Source organism: Eurosta solidaginis, chromosome 5 (genome assembly GCF_040869045.1).
Source record: "Eurosta solidaginis isolate ZX-2024a chromosome 5, ASM4086904v1, whole genome shotgun sequence".
Classification (NCBI taxonomy): Eukaryota; Metazoa; Arthropoda; class Insecta; order Diptera; family Tephritidae; genus Eurosta; species Eurosta solidaginis.
In genome coordinates this window covers 264185067-264197331 of record NC_090323.1, presented here as the reverse complement: position 1 = coordinate 264197331, position 12265 = coordinate 264185067, and the positions used below count along the sequence as shown (strand labels likewise).

The following is a 12265-nucleotide window of genomic DNA, read 5'->3' as shown; positions in this document are numbered from 1 at the left end:
AAGTATTGTTTTCAATAAAACCGTTTAACTAAAAAAATTTTTTTTAATTATTTTATTTTCAAGTTTTTAGTCTTTATTAAATTGCCTATTATTTCTCATTCTACTTAGTTCATTTAGTGACTCATTATTACAAGGACTCTTTCCTGACAATTTGTTACAACCTAAGTCCTCAATACATAATCCTTCCAAAGACTTTACTCGACTCTGCGACACGTATGCTTGTCCCTCCGCCAACTCCAAAATATTTTGATGTCACTTCTAAGGGCTGTATGTAATATTTGTTCCCAATATGATCCAAATCGGACATCATAAGTCGCTTTCTATTTATGTATGTATTATGTGTTCCAAATATTGACCAAATCGGGCCACAAATATTTTTTTTGAATATCTCGATCTTTACGCCACCTAGCGTCGATTTTATTCATATATCGCTTTCTCTTCATGTATATATTATGTGTTCCAAATATGAGCCAAATCAACAACAAATACGATTTTTGTGAATATCTCGATCTTTGCGCCACCTAGCGGCGATTCTTTCATATGTCGCCTTCTATTCTTGTATGTATTATGCGTTCCAAATATGAGCCAAATCGGACCACAAATACGATTTTTGTGAATATATCGATCCTTGCGCCTCCTAGCGGCGATTTTTTTCTTATTTTTGCATTGTCATCGAGTTGTGAACTATATTCCAAGTTTCAAGCTTGTAGCTTATCAGGAAGTTACTTAAATTTCAATTACAAAATTCGTGCCAGCCAGCCAACCAACCAATCAAGCTAAATAAAACCGTTTAATTACACGCTATAAATACCTCATCATTCTTATCATAATGAAACGGACTCATGGACGGCGCCAAGACAACACGCAATGGTTTTTTGGAGCATTTTGGAAAAAAGTTCTCCTGAAGCTGGAAATTTACTAACGAAGAACATTCAACGGTACGATTATAAAGAAACAATAATGTTTACGAAATAACCTTTTCTGCATAGGAATTACGGTTATCAGCGAGTGTTTTGGATTAAGTAGACAAATAAAAATAAAAGAAAAAGTTTTCCCTTCACGAACAAAAATTACGCGCTATAAATACCGCATCCTATATATCATGGACGGTGTAAAAAGATGTAAGTGCCTTTTCTCGCATTTGACACCAATGTTCCTCAGAAGATGGATGGTGCTTCATATGATCCCAGCGACGTCTTTAGAAGCAAGATTAATGCTGAGTTTTATGAGAAACGAAAGCTTCGCTGGTTACTTCATGGATTAGGTATTAATCAATACGACCGCGGGCAGAAAATCTTCACATGCGTATTTGGCAACAGTGGGATCGAATGGACCCCCACCGAGTTGGGAAAAATGAAAACAGCATGAAAACGTTTTTTTTGTTTTTTCAATTTTATTTTCTCGGCTCCATTACTAAAAATACAGTTAAACTAAAGATTGTAAATAGTATATAGTAAATATTTAAGAAAGAAAATAAATGCATTGTAACTCTTACAAAGTTTCGTTGAGAGAGCATTCTCTCGCCATTTCATTAAAGGTTTTTCTACAATTTTAACTTCTGCACTGCATTTTGAAGTATCTGAAACTCTGAATTAATATCATCCATCAAATTAGTTATCTGTTTCTTAGAATCGAGCACTTCGATACTTTGAGTATAGGGATTATAGCGAACGCCAAAAGGACGTGGAATAGAGTTTGCGAATTTACTACAAAATAAGGAAGAGACAAATCAGTACGAGTGATTAATTTAATTCTACTTTATACCGTTACACTCACATTGTCTTCTCTTTGGCGCTCTCAAAACTCTCCGCAACATAGTACACGTCTTGAAATTGCGTAAATGAATATTTGGTTGAGCTTGTCACTACTGGGTCAAAATCTCTCAATTGTGGTTTATCAGTAAGACAGTATTCGAGTTCGCCAAATGAGGAGAGTAAGCCTGCACCATAAGCTTTCAGTTCGCCATCTTGACGGCATATTCCATACTCCACAGTAAACCAGAAAATCTATGAATTAACAAGATGATAATTTAATAAGGATTAACTTCCCTCGAGAGCTCTGTACTCACCGTCGCAAGCTTTTTGATATAGGCGTCGGGTGCTCCCAGCGAAGCTAAACCAATTTCTTGGCTGAACTGTGCAAATACGGGATCAGCATATAACGCCACATGTCCTAAGAGCTCATGACACACATCGGGTTCGGGTGTGTACATTGGTTTACTCGGGTGACGCATGTATTGTGTGGAGTGGAATACGCGGAATGCAAGACCAGCTAAGAAATCGCGTGATGAATATAGACCAGCGACAGGACGTAGCGTGAAGCCCGTGCAATCTGTTAAAGTGAGGAAAATTAAAGAGAAACTTATAAGATACCTTTCCTCGCTCCGGCCCAGAATGTATTCCTATCAACACCAGAATAGGCCGCAGAGGAAAATGAAAATTCGCACAACTGACACTTAAAGACAATGATAGGTTAGGTTACGTAAAGAGGGCGTGTATGGGAATTTCCTGCGCTTCCACTCTGGACATTTCCAAATCAATCGTGAGGGCCCTCAGTGAGTGCCAGGTGGCGCACATTCTTCCAACCACATTACTTGCTAATAGTCGTCAAACAACTTGATCTCTCTGATGCACTTAAGTAGGAAGGAAAGACCAACCTTCGCAACCTCTGCCAGACTGCCGAAAAATCGTGTGCCTAGAAATCTAATTCGTATTGTTTGTAGTGCTGGAGAGAAAGCGATGAATCGATTCCTCTTCTTCCTTATCCTGACAGCTTGTGAAGAGGGAGCTTAATGATAAGCACCACAGGAGAGTTGGTGCAATAGCGCAATGACCTGTGATGCCCAAAGGGTTCTGGGGCTTAGAATATACCAGCGGCAAACAGGTTGACTAATATATAAAATTCATTCAAGGGCTTGTGTGGCGCAACCCTTTTAAGCGCAGCTAGCGCAATATAAAGCTTATCCAACCCAATTGCCAACCTCACCTACCCGTGGCGAATCCGGTTTCTTTAAAAGCCGAGGCTCTGGCGACCCCAAGTGCCTAATGGATCTAGTGGGTGGAAGGGCTGTATTACCTGGAAGGTTTCATATGGTCATACCAAATCGATCCCGAGATGATCGGGCTAGTACCTCAATGGTGCTTGTTACTGGAACGTACCGGATCTGCATCCGCCACAGGACCATCAACATCGATAACACTCCCCAAAGCCTTCGGAGAGTGTCCTTATCACTATAACAACAACATGCCACGCTTACGTATTTTCACTGCAGATTTTTTTAAGCTTGAGTAGAAAGCTAGTCCCTTTCCTAACCAAATATGGCCATAAGGACCTTGAGACCTCGAAGTCAGCACGGTTGGTCTACGGCAAGTTCATTGCCTAAATCCTCAAATTCCTCAGTTGATAACACAGCGATGGTCGTGCAAATCTATTCACCTCGGTTATGTTCATTTCAGAACCTATCCTGACCATCCCATTTGCGAATTCATTCCCATCAATATCGCTGTGCTCAGGGGACCAAAGGGAGATATAGAGATACACCTTCGCGCGATATCTTACTTGAAGCCGTTGGATTCTAAAGCGTTTGAGACAGTCTGGCTGTCAACATAGGTTGTTCCACTAGTGTCTGGAACCGTACTGTCCGGGAGCAATGTGGATGGTCTCTCTATGGCATAGACTTCAGCCATAGTGTCCCTCTTTATTGCTATAAACTCACCTTTCAAAAAATTGGAAACATCTTCCAATTGTGGAATGTTGTCCTCCCTAAAACCACAGTTATCGAGCAACAATCGAAAACCGTGATTAAATTCTCGACAAGCATGAGTCTTATATAGTTTTGTTAAGTTTCTAAAGACAGTCCCCCAGGTCTCAATCTCTTCTTTGGTGTAATCGACACGAGGCAAAGGCTGACCGTGTTTGTAGTTGTAGGCAATATCGGCAAAGTATTTTCTGCAAATCACAAACAAAATTTTTAAATCAAATATATCTGCTTTTTTTCAAATCAAAAAGTAAACTCACCTTCTATTACGATAGACGGGATCAGTAAAGCCAGGATGATCCGCATCCAATTCAGATCCATAGCTTAAAATTTTATTAGCAAAACGATCCAGATCACGTATTCTGCGAGGAAACCACGGTAACGCTGTACTGTTGTCCTTGTAATCACGTGAAATTAAATTGAAATAAACGCTAATCCATTAGCAGTTTATATGAGGTCATATTTTCCTTTTTTTTTGGCAAATTTCTTATCAGTTAAGGTTGGTTGTTGTTTTTGTTGCGATAAGGATACCTCGAAGGTTTAGGGGAGTGTTGCCGATGTTGATGATCGTTTGCCGGATACAGAGTCGATACGTTCCGGTAACAAGCACCAATAAGGTGCAAGCTAGACCATCTCGGGAACAATTTAATATGACCACATTGACCTTCTAGGCCATAACGCCCCACACCCTCTAGTTTCATGAGGAACTTAGGGTCGCCAGAGTCTCGGCTTCTAAAGAGACAGTATTCGCCACGGGTAGGTGAGGTTGCCGGTTGGCTTGGAGAAACTATAAATTGCGCTGCCCACCCCTTGAAGGGGCTGCGCTACACAACCCCTGGAATAATTTCGATATTTTAGGCGCCTCGTACCACAAGCACATCTGCCGCGCGTATGTTCTAAGCCCTCTAACCCGCTGTGGGATCAGCAGATTGGTAAATATTGTTTTCGCCAGCTAAGTAGCATTTTTTAAGTAATAAATGCAAAGTTGTGTATTATCTTATCAACATTATCCGTAAAAAACCGTTGACGCATTGGAAAGCTCACAAAACTCACAAAAGTTTTGCTTGAAACACGCGCTATATCGTAAAATGTCCCATGCTGCCCAACAGTAAAAACAAGCCAAACATTAAAAACAATTGAATTTTAAATAGGCTAAGAGATTTACGCAGACATCGACATAGTCCAGCGAATTAAAACGCAGCGGCTACGCTGGCTAAGCCATGTTATACGTATGAAAGATTATGCTCCGGCTACGGAAGTATTTTTAATGGAACCCACCTATGGAAGCAGAGGAAGAAGGTGGCCCCACTTCGCTGGAAGGACCAGGTGGAAACGATTTAAATTCCCTTGGTGTGACCGATTGTCGCTAGTTAACCCAGCGAAGAAGCCTTGTTGGACGTCCATACTCGTTTAACCGCTTAAGCGTCAATTATGTAAGAAAGTAAGAGCCGTCTCAACTTGATGAAAGGGTGATGACGAAGAGCTTCACTATACCTTTCACGAACGTGTTATGGAGTATGCTTGTAAGTATATGTAAAAAGAAGCAGAGATCACCCACCAATAAGTGAACCGAAATAAGAAATATGACTACCTAAGGTCCGTTTACACCATTTTCACTATCGTAAAGATTTGGCTGGAAGATATCAATTTTTCAAATGTACTCATTTGACAATTACTGTTTTCACAGCAGAGGGGGCCCAATACCCAGTTAAATCCATATTATGAATATCGCAAAAATATATTGCGAATACACGCAAACTCCAAAAATCTGACTTCTGTTTATACTTTAGACCATTGTGAATTCATACAAGTGGCGAATATGTGATAAAAACGTTCACAATAGTAAACAGCCTCGATCCCCTGTTCAATCGCTGTTCGATTACTTAAATCATTTCCTCAATAGTGCTTTTCAAACATTTTTGTAGACGACTGGTATATTGCATTATTTACATATTTTAAAATGTTTGCTTAACTGGCTGCTCAAATTTAATTTATTAACTAGATTTTAGAAATGAATATTTATATAAAGTTTGATTTTCTGTATTCACAATTAAAAGAAAACTGATTTGAAACACAAATGAGCAATTCATGGCACTTCAATTAATAACCGTGAGCAAAAAACAAACACAATGTTTTAAACAGTCAGTGTTTAATTTAGCATGGAGAACACGTAAATTTCGATAGCTTATAGATATGTGACTCACTGAAGATGACGCAGACGGCCCTAAGGGTCGATTTAACAATGCATGTCTGTATGTCCCAATTTCTGAGATATTTCGATAATAACAGCGGCATAGAAAAAATGTGGTCTGTACGCGGGACTAGGCTCATGAACCTATATGTATTTCGATATATTTACATAAAAGGCATAAGTACAAAAATATCTGTTAAAAAATAAATCTAAAAAGCTTCCAATTAAATAAAGCACATTTCTTGAGTATTTGTGTTGATGATTTCAACAGGAATTCTTCGAAATAGCTATGTATTTGGATTTGAACTCTTATTTTATAAGAATGAAATGGGAAGCGAACTCTATTGGTTTTACTTATGATTTCCGTTCAAAGTGGTTCAATATTAAAATTTAGATTTTGGAACGCGCTATTGTCTTCATTTTTCACCAAAATTGAATTTCTTTTTTTAAATGAAAGGTGCTGGGGTTTTTAATTGGATAGTTGAGAGAGATTTTCTAATATTTCATCAAGAACGCTGATATATATCGAGCTATAACCACCAAAAAATCATTATCAAAAAATTTCCGACTTTCCGACTTATCATCAAATGTAAAAGCAGTCTAAGCTTCAAAGCTTACAATGAAAAATGTAGACAGCTTTTAGCTAAGATTCAATATGATACTGGAAAACCTTGCCACACTTCACTGCGGCTTTGCCTGTTATGAAAAAAATCTTACTGTTTGTTTTCTTTTATTCTTATTATTCGCCCCCTATTCATTTACTCTTTTTCCTTACCTCCTTACCAAGCGTTTACAGCACATCTCTCTTTTAATTCCCCTTTTTTTCAAATAATTCCCCTTCTTCTTTTGCTTTTCCGTTCCCACCCCTTCCATTGTCTGCTTTAGTTTCATGTTTCACGCCCTTAACTTTTCTCTCGCACCCCGTTAACTTAGGCGCTTTTCCGTCGCCGCTTTTCTTCGCCCGATTCAGCTTAGTATTTCAAGCTCTTATTTTTTGTTTGCTTCTAACCCGTTAATTTAATCTTAACACATTTATTTCCCACACATTCATACTTTAATGTTTTCCATTCTTATTGAATTCTTCCGCTTCTTCTTATTTCGCGTCTTATTCTTCCACTCTCCCCTTCTATTATGTCCTCTTCCGTTTCCACTTTATTTAATTAGTTCCCTTTCCTTCCTCTTCACTTATTCACCCTTCTATATCTCTTACTCTTCAACATGCTCTGTCTTCCCTTCCCTCTATCGTTTTTCGTAAAGCTTCCTATTTCTTTTCCATCCTTTCCAAATATTCAATATCATTCTTGAAATATTTGTGGAGATTTAACAAACTTGACGCTTATTTTAAAGTTTGGCATGGCACCGCCCACTTCTCCAAAATGGCATACCAAACAAACACAGATCTGATTGTGTTTTAAGAATTTTCACTTTTTTCTCTCTATATCTCCCCCCTAAATCTTTGTCTACCTCTTCAAACCTATTCCCAATAAATTAACATAAAAAATGTTGATGTGGCTTGGTCATCTCGTATACAACCTGGCAATAACTAGCACATATTCAATGAACAAATAAGGCCAGTGATCCCGTGCAACAAAACTTCTTAGCCTTCACTGGATGAGCGGTAGTACGCTAGAGACACACCTTATAACTTTAAGGCTTGTTGAAAGACATATTTTTTAATTTGTGTGTGCGAAATTAAATATGAGCTCGGGTTTTTACTTTTCTGGACGTGGCGTGCATTGAAATTGCGCCGTTTTTGTTAAGCTTATGGCTTCTTTGCCAATGACTTTGCAAATTTCCAGCATAGTTTTAAATATTTTGAAAATCTCAAACACGCAAAGTTCACACGATCACAAAATAATTTTTTTTTGTTTACTTAATTTAACTAACCTTATCAAACGAGGTCTGACGATCGTAATTCATTTTAATGAAAAAGCACGTTCACAGACCTACTTTTTGTAATTTTTTTTGTATTAAAGCATAAGTTTATAACAAAACTGAAACTTTTCTGCACCAAAATATTTGTCTCTGATTCTTTTTTTATAATATTTTAATTCTATTATTTAGTTCAACAATCCATTCCAGCTTTCACAAAACATTTGCTAAGCGCGTACGTCCTCTTCCTTAAACGTTTTAATTAGAAATGAAGTCTTATTTAAAGACGAGGTAGGTTTAAATATGTATATTTCTTGAAATTAACAACCATTTCAGTAATCTCGCGTTGTTTGCATTATGAGCCAATTGTTTCTCTCTGGATGCTTGAAATGCTGCAAAGAGTTATCGCTAATATCAAGCAAATCCATAAAACAGTGGCGCACATGAAACTAGAAACTTAAAATTTGGCATAGAAATTTAAATTGAAAATAAGGAAAATAATTAGTTCTGCTTAATAGAAAATTTAACAGAAGGGATGGGCAACGAAGAGTAAAACTATCATTGACATAAAGTTACTACCAATTTTTTCACACAATGCGAACGGTATAGATGCTTAAAAAACCATTGTAAAAGGCATTGTCAGAAGGAGTTAAGGACCACTGGCGCTATAAAATGGGAGCAATGCTGATAATTAAAGATATTGTCAAGGATATGGGACACAAATAGAAAATGCCTGCAATATCAATAATAAAATATTTTTTTCTGAGCCAGGACTCGAACGACACGACAGCAAAGAAATCGTCAAAGGTTTAATAATATCAACAATGTTTTGACTTAAAAACAGTTTCGTTCGTATTTTAAAATCTTACTATGTCGGGTTGGGAATGAAATATCACCGTAAGTTGCCTGGCAGCTCGAAAACGCTTTATCTCAGAACATTTTTCAAAAACATGCATATCAGGATTTGCTTCGAAAACGCCCTATCCCGGAATTCGACTAAAAAGCGCCTTATTTCAGACTTTCTTTCATAAACGTCAAAATATATTGAATCTTTGCCTAGAGAGGGCATTTCAAAAAAAAAAAAAACTATTCCAAGACAGGGCAAGTCTATACATATAATATAATTAAAGATATTTCAGAAAAATTGATAGGGAAGTCCTTATTGAACCCCCTGAACCCAAATCAGTAGTTTTAAAATTTGCGTCTGTCTCTTTGTACACGCAACATTCAGAAACGAATGCATTGAAATGAGCGCAACTTTCACTGTTGCATTAGACGAAGTTCAACTAAAATTTTAGAATATATTTTAAGTCCTTAGATCTCAAAAGTCTGGAAACCCAGAATATGGACCCGAGTAATTTTCAAATGTATTTGTATAATACGAAAATCAACGCATTTTTTAAACACTTCAATATAAACATTTTTGAACAGTCCTGGATATATGAATCAGTTTCCGAGATATAGGACAAAATGTGGTTCAGGGGTATTATTATAAATAAAACTTTAAATGAGGTCGCTACATTACTACCTTGGGAGCAGTTACATAGCCTTCGCATACACCCACAAAATCCTTCGTTAATGCATTTATGGGATACATTTGAAGAACGACTAGGAGTGTATTTTAGTCATAAAAACTTAAGAGAATATTTGAAAGATATTAGCCGTACCACTTTTCTTTACAGTGGCGTACCGTCATATATATAAAATATGCCGGGCGGAATTTCTAATTGTACATTGTGTGTGAGAATCTTAGGAAGTTCTGCCTAACATCCGTCAGGGTTTAGATCCCAAGTAGAACTGTATAGTAGCTGCACCAGCAAATCAATGCCAGATTATTCCTTCAGTGCATCAACTTAATTCTTCCTTATATGGTAAGCGTAACAAAAATTCTTGATGGTGTCAGTGAGCTTCACCTACGCCCAAAATTTAACAAGCAGCTAGCATATGCTATAGTACTTCTGTAGCGGAATTCACTAACTTATAACGATGCGATTTGGCGAGATTTTAATTAACGATTTTGTCACTTGCCTTATCGATTGTGCTATTCACTAACTTAGTTTTAACGAATCGAAATAAATTACATTTAAATTTCGTTTTAATAGTAGAAAGGTGGCAGCACAGCTTAACGAAACCTAAAAAATGCGAAAAGCACAAAAGGAGTGCCAAAAATAAATAAATTCCGCATACTAACTGCTTTTAAAAGTTTTTACATATTTTAACAAATGGTAAGTAAATGCGGTATTAATTTTTTTTTGTCTGTTGATATCGCAGTTATTCTTGTACCCCTTAATTGACCATAAGTTTAGAAATAATATCATGAGCCAAGTCTAGGGTTAGTCGGTACAGCTTTAGAAACTCCGTTGCATTAAAGTGGAATGGGTCATCTACTTCTCTATGAACCACTGGCGATGGACTTAGTAATTCTTCATTTTGTGATAAAACGTACGCCAAGTACTCAAATGCCATTTGATTTATAAATAAAGCAGCTTTTCGTGTTTGAAAGTATTTAATTAAAGTTCCGATTTTCTTTTTTAACTGAAATTGCCAGAAATATTAATATCGTGATTTTTAACGCAGCCAATTTACTTGCCGTTTATTTAACGACACAGCTGATCGTCGATACCCGAATATCGATACAAAATAGTTGCTGAATAACAAAATCGTTATAGGTATCGATTCGCAAATAAAGCGATGGCAAATGTCGTTAAAAAAAATAGTGAATTCCACTACTGAAAAAGTTTATAAAAGAGGAGGACGCAATGTACCACGTCTTAAATAGACATCGATTAGAATTATTGTCATTGAAGCAAAAGTTCCTATAGGTTGTGTAAATGGTTTTAGGCAACCCAAAAACAAAGTGAAGATTATTTTGTTTCACGCATACAAAGTAGCGTGTTATAGCTAGTTTTGAATAAAATTCTGTTCCCATATTACCGTTTACAACTCAACTCTCTTTCAGTTGAAATTTTCCAATTTGGTATTACAGAGTACGACGCAACCTCTCAATAACAATGTCAGTTGAAGTTGTCTAGTCTAACAACTTTTTTGGGATTACCGTTTGCAAATTTGTGTTGGTATTGTTGTCAAATACATCAAAAGCTGACAACTGCTTACTAGCAGTTGTCTCAGAAAATTTTGCAGTTCTTCGGAAAAAAATAATGTTTTACAAGACGATGGGAGACGTAACTTTTAACAAAAAATATCAAAGATGGTATCAACAGAGGCGTTTCGACTTCGGTTTTTAGAATCCGAAAGCGAAAATTAAACATTTTATTTCTGTCAAAAGATATAAGCAAAAAATCGGTTCAAGTTTTCATGTGCTTGGTGTGTTTTGCCAGATTTGTTGTACATACACACATACTAATGCAGAAAGGTGTTGGACCCAACCAGGGTTGTTTTGATAAATCACGACCGAAGGCCATCAACGCAGAAAGGTATTCTGTACAAAAAAACTATAGATCGGGCCCCCACATTTCGGGATCATTTTATGGGTTTTTGTAAATATCTTTCAACAGAAATAAAAAATTTAATTTCCGCTTTCGAATTTTAAAAACGTAGTTTGAAACGCGTCTTTTGATACCATGTTTCATATTTTTTAATAAGAACTAGATGGTGCACCGTCACGTAAAACGTTACCGAAAAAATAAAAAATAAATGAAGAGCGGGTAATTAAACCTTTTTTAAATAATATTTCAAATAAAAAACTTTATAATCGCCAATTTTGTACATATTTATAGAAAAAACATGGCTTCAACGAAGGATTACATTGAAAAACGTTTGGACCTTGTGAAGCCACATCCCGAAGCAGAACGAGGCAAGGCAAAGCTCGGATGCTGCCAAAATAGGTGAAATTATGCGAACGTGAGTCCCATTGATACTACCCACTACTACTGAGAATCGTGTTTTAGAGTAAAATGCGATTTTTGAAGCGCTTTGCTCCTATGCAATCTTTTAAGTTTTCATCCACTCACACAAATATGATCCTCAATAATATCTAAAACCTACTCAAATCATTTCCACAGCATTTTTATACTCAGTTGAGCAGAGCTCACAGAGTATATTAACTTTGATTGGATAACGGTTGGTTGTACAGGTATAAAGGAATCGTGATATCATACCATATATAAAAATCATCAGTATCGAAAAAAAATTTGATTGAGCCATGTCCGTCCGTCCGTCTGCCCGTTAACACGATAACTTGAGTAAATTTTGAGGTATCTTGATGAAATTTAGTATGTAGGTTCCTGGGTACTCATCTCAGATCGCTATTTAAAATGAGCGATATCGGACTATAACCACGCCCACTTTTTCGATATCGAAAATTTCGAAAAACCGAAAAAGTGCGATAATTCATTACCAAAGACGGATAAAGCGATGAAACTTGTTTGGTGAGTTGAACTTATGACGCAAAATAGAAAATTAGTAAAATTTTGGACAACGGGCGT

At 36.8% G+C, this 12265-nt stretch overlaps 1 protein-coding gene across 3 annotated transcripts in view; it reads right to left on the bottom strand.

Annotated features, from left to right (window-relative positions):
* The window catches only part of Hn (phenylalanine-4-hydroxylase), a 47561-nt gene extending 39463 nt beyond the window's left edge, over positions 1–8098 (bottom strand). Inside the window, exons 1-6 of one of the 3 annotated variants that reach the window (XM_067790241.1) lie at positions 7836–8098; positions 4018–4154; positions 3716–3948; positions 2069–2331; positions 1777–2006; positions 1374–1706 (exon numbers count right to left, since the gene is read on the bottom strand). In XM_067790241.1, coding sequence (XP_067646342.1) covers positions 1544–1706; positions 1777–2006; positions 2069–2331; positions 3716–3948; positions 4018–4154; positions 7836–7868 — 1059 coding nt within the window. In that variant the 5' untranslated portion in view covers positions 7869–8098 and the 3' untranslated portion in view covers positions 1374–1543. Of the gene's footprint in view, positions 1–1373; positions 1707–1776; positions 2007–2068; positions 2332–3715; positions 3949–4017; positions 4155–7835 lie in introns of those variants that run through there. The other 2 variants (XM_067790242.1, XM_067790239.1) reach the window with 2 other exon arrangements.
* Between the last annotated feature and the right edge of the window lie 4167 nt (positions 8099–12265).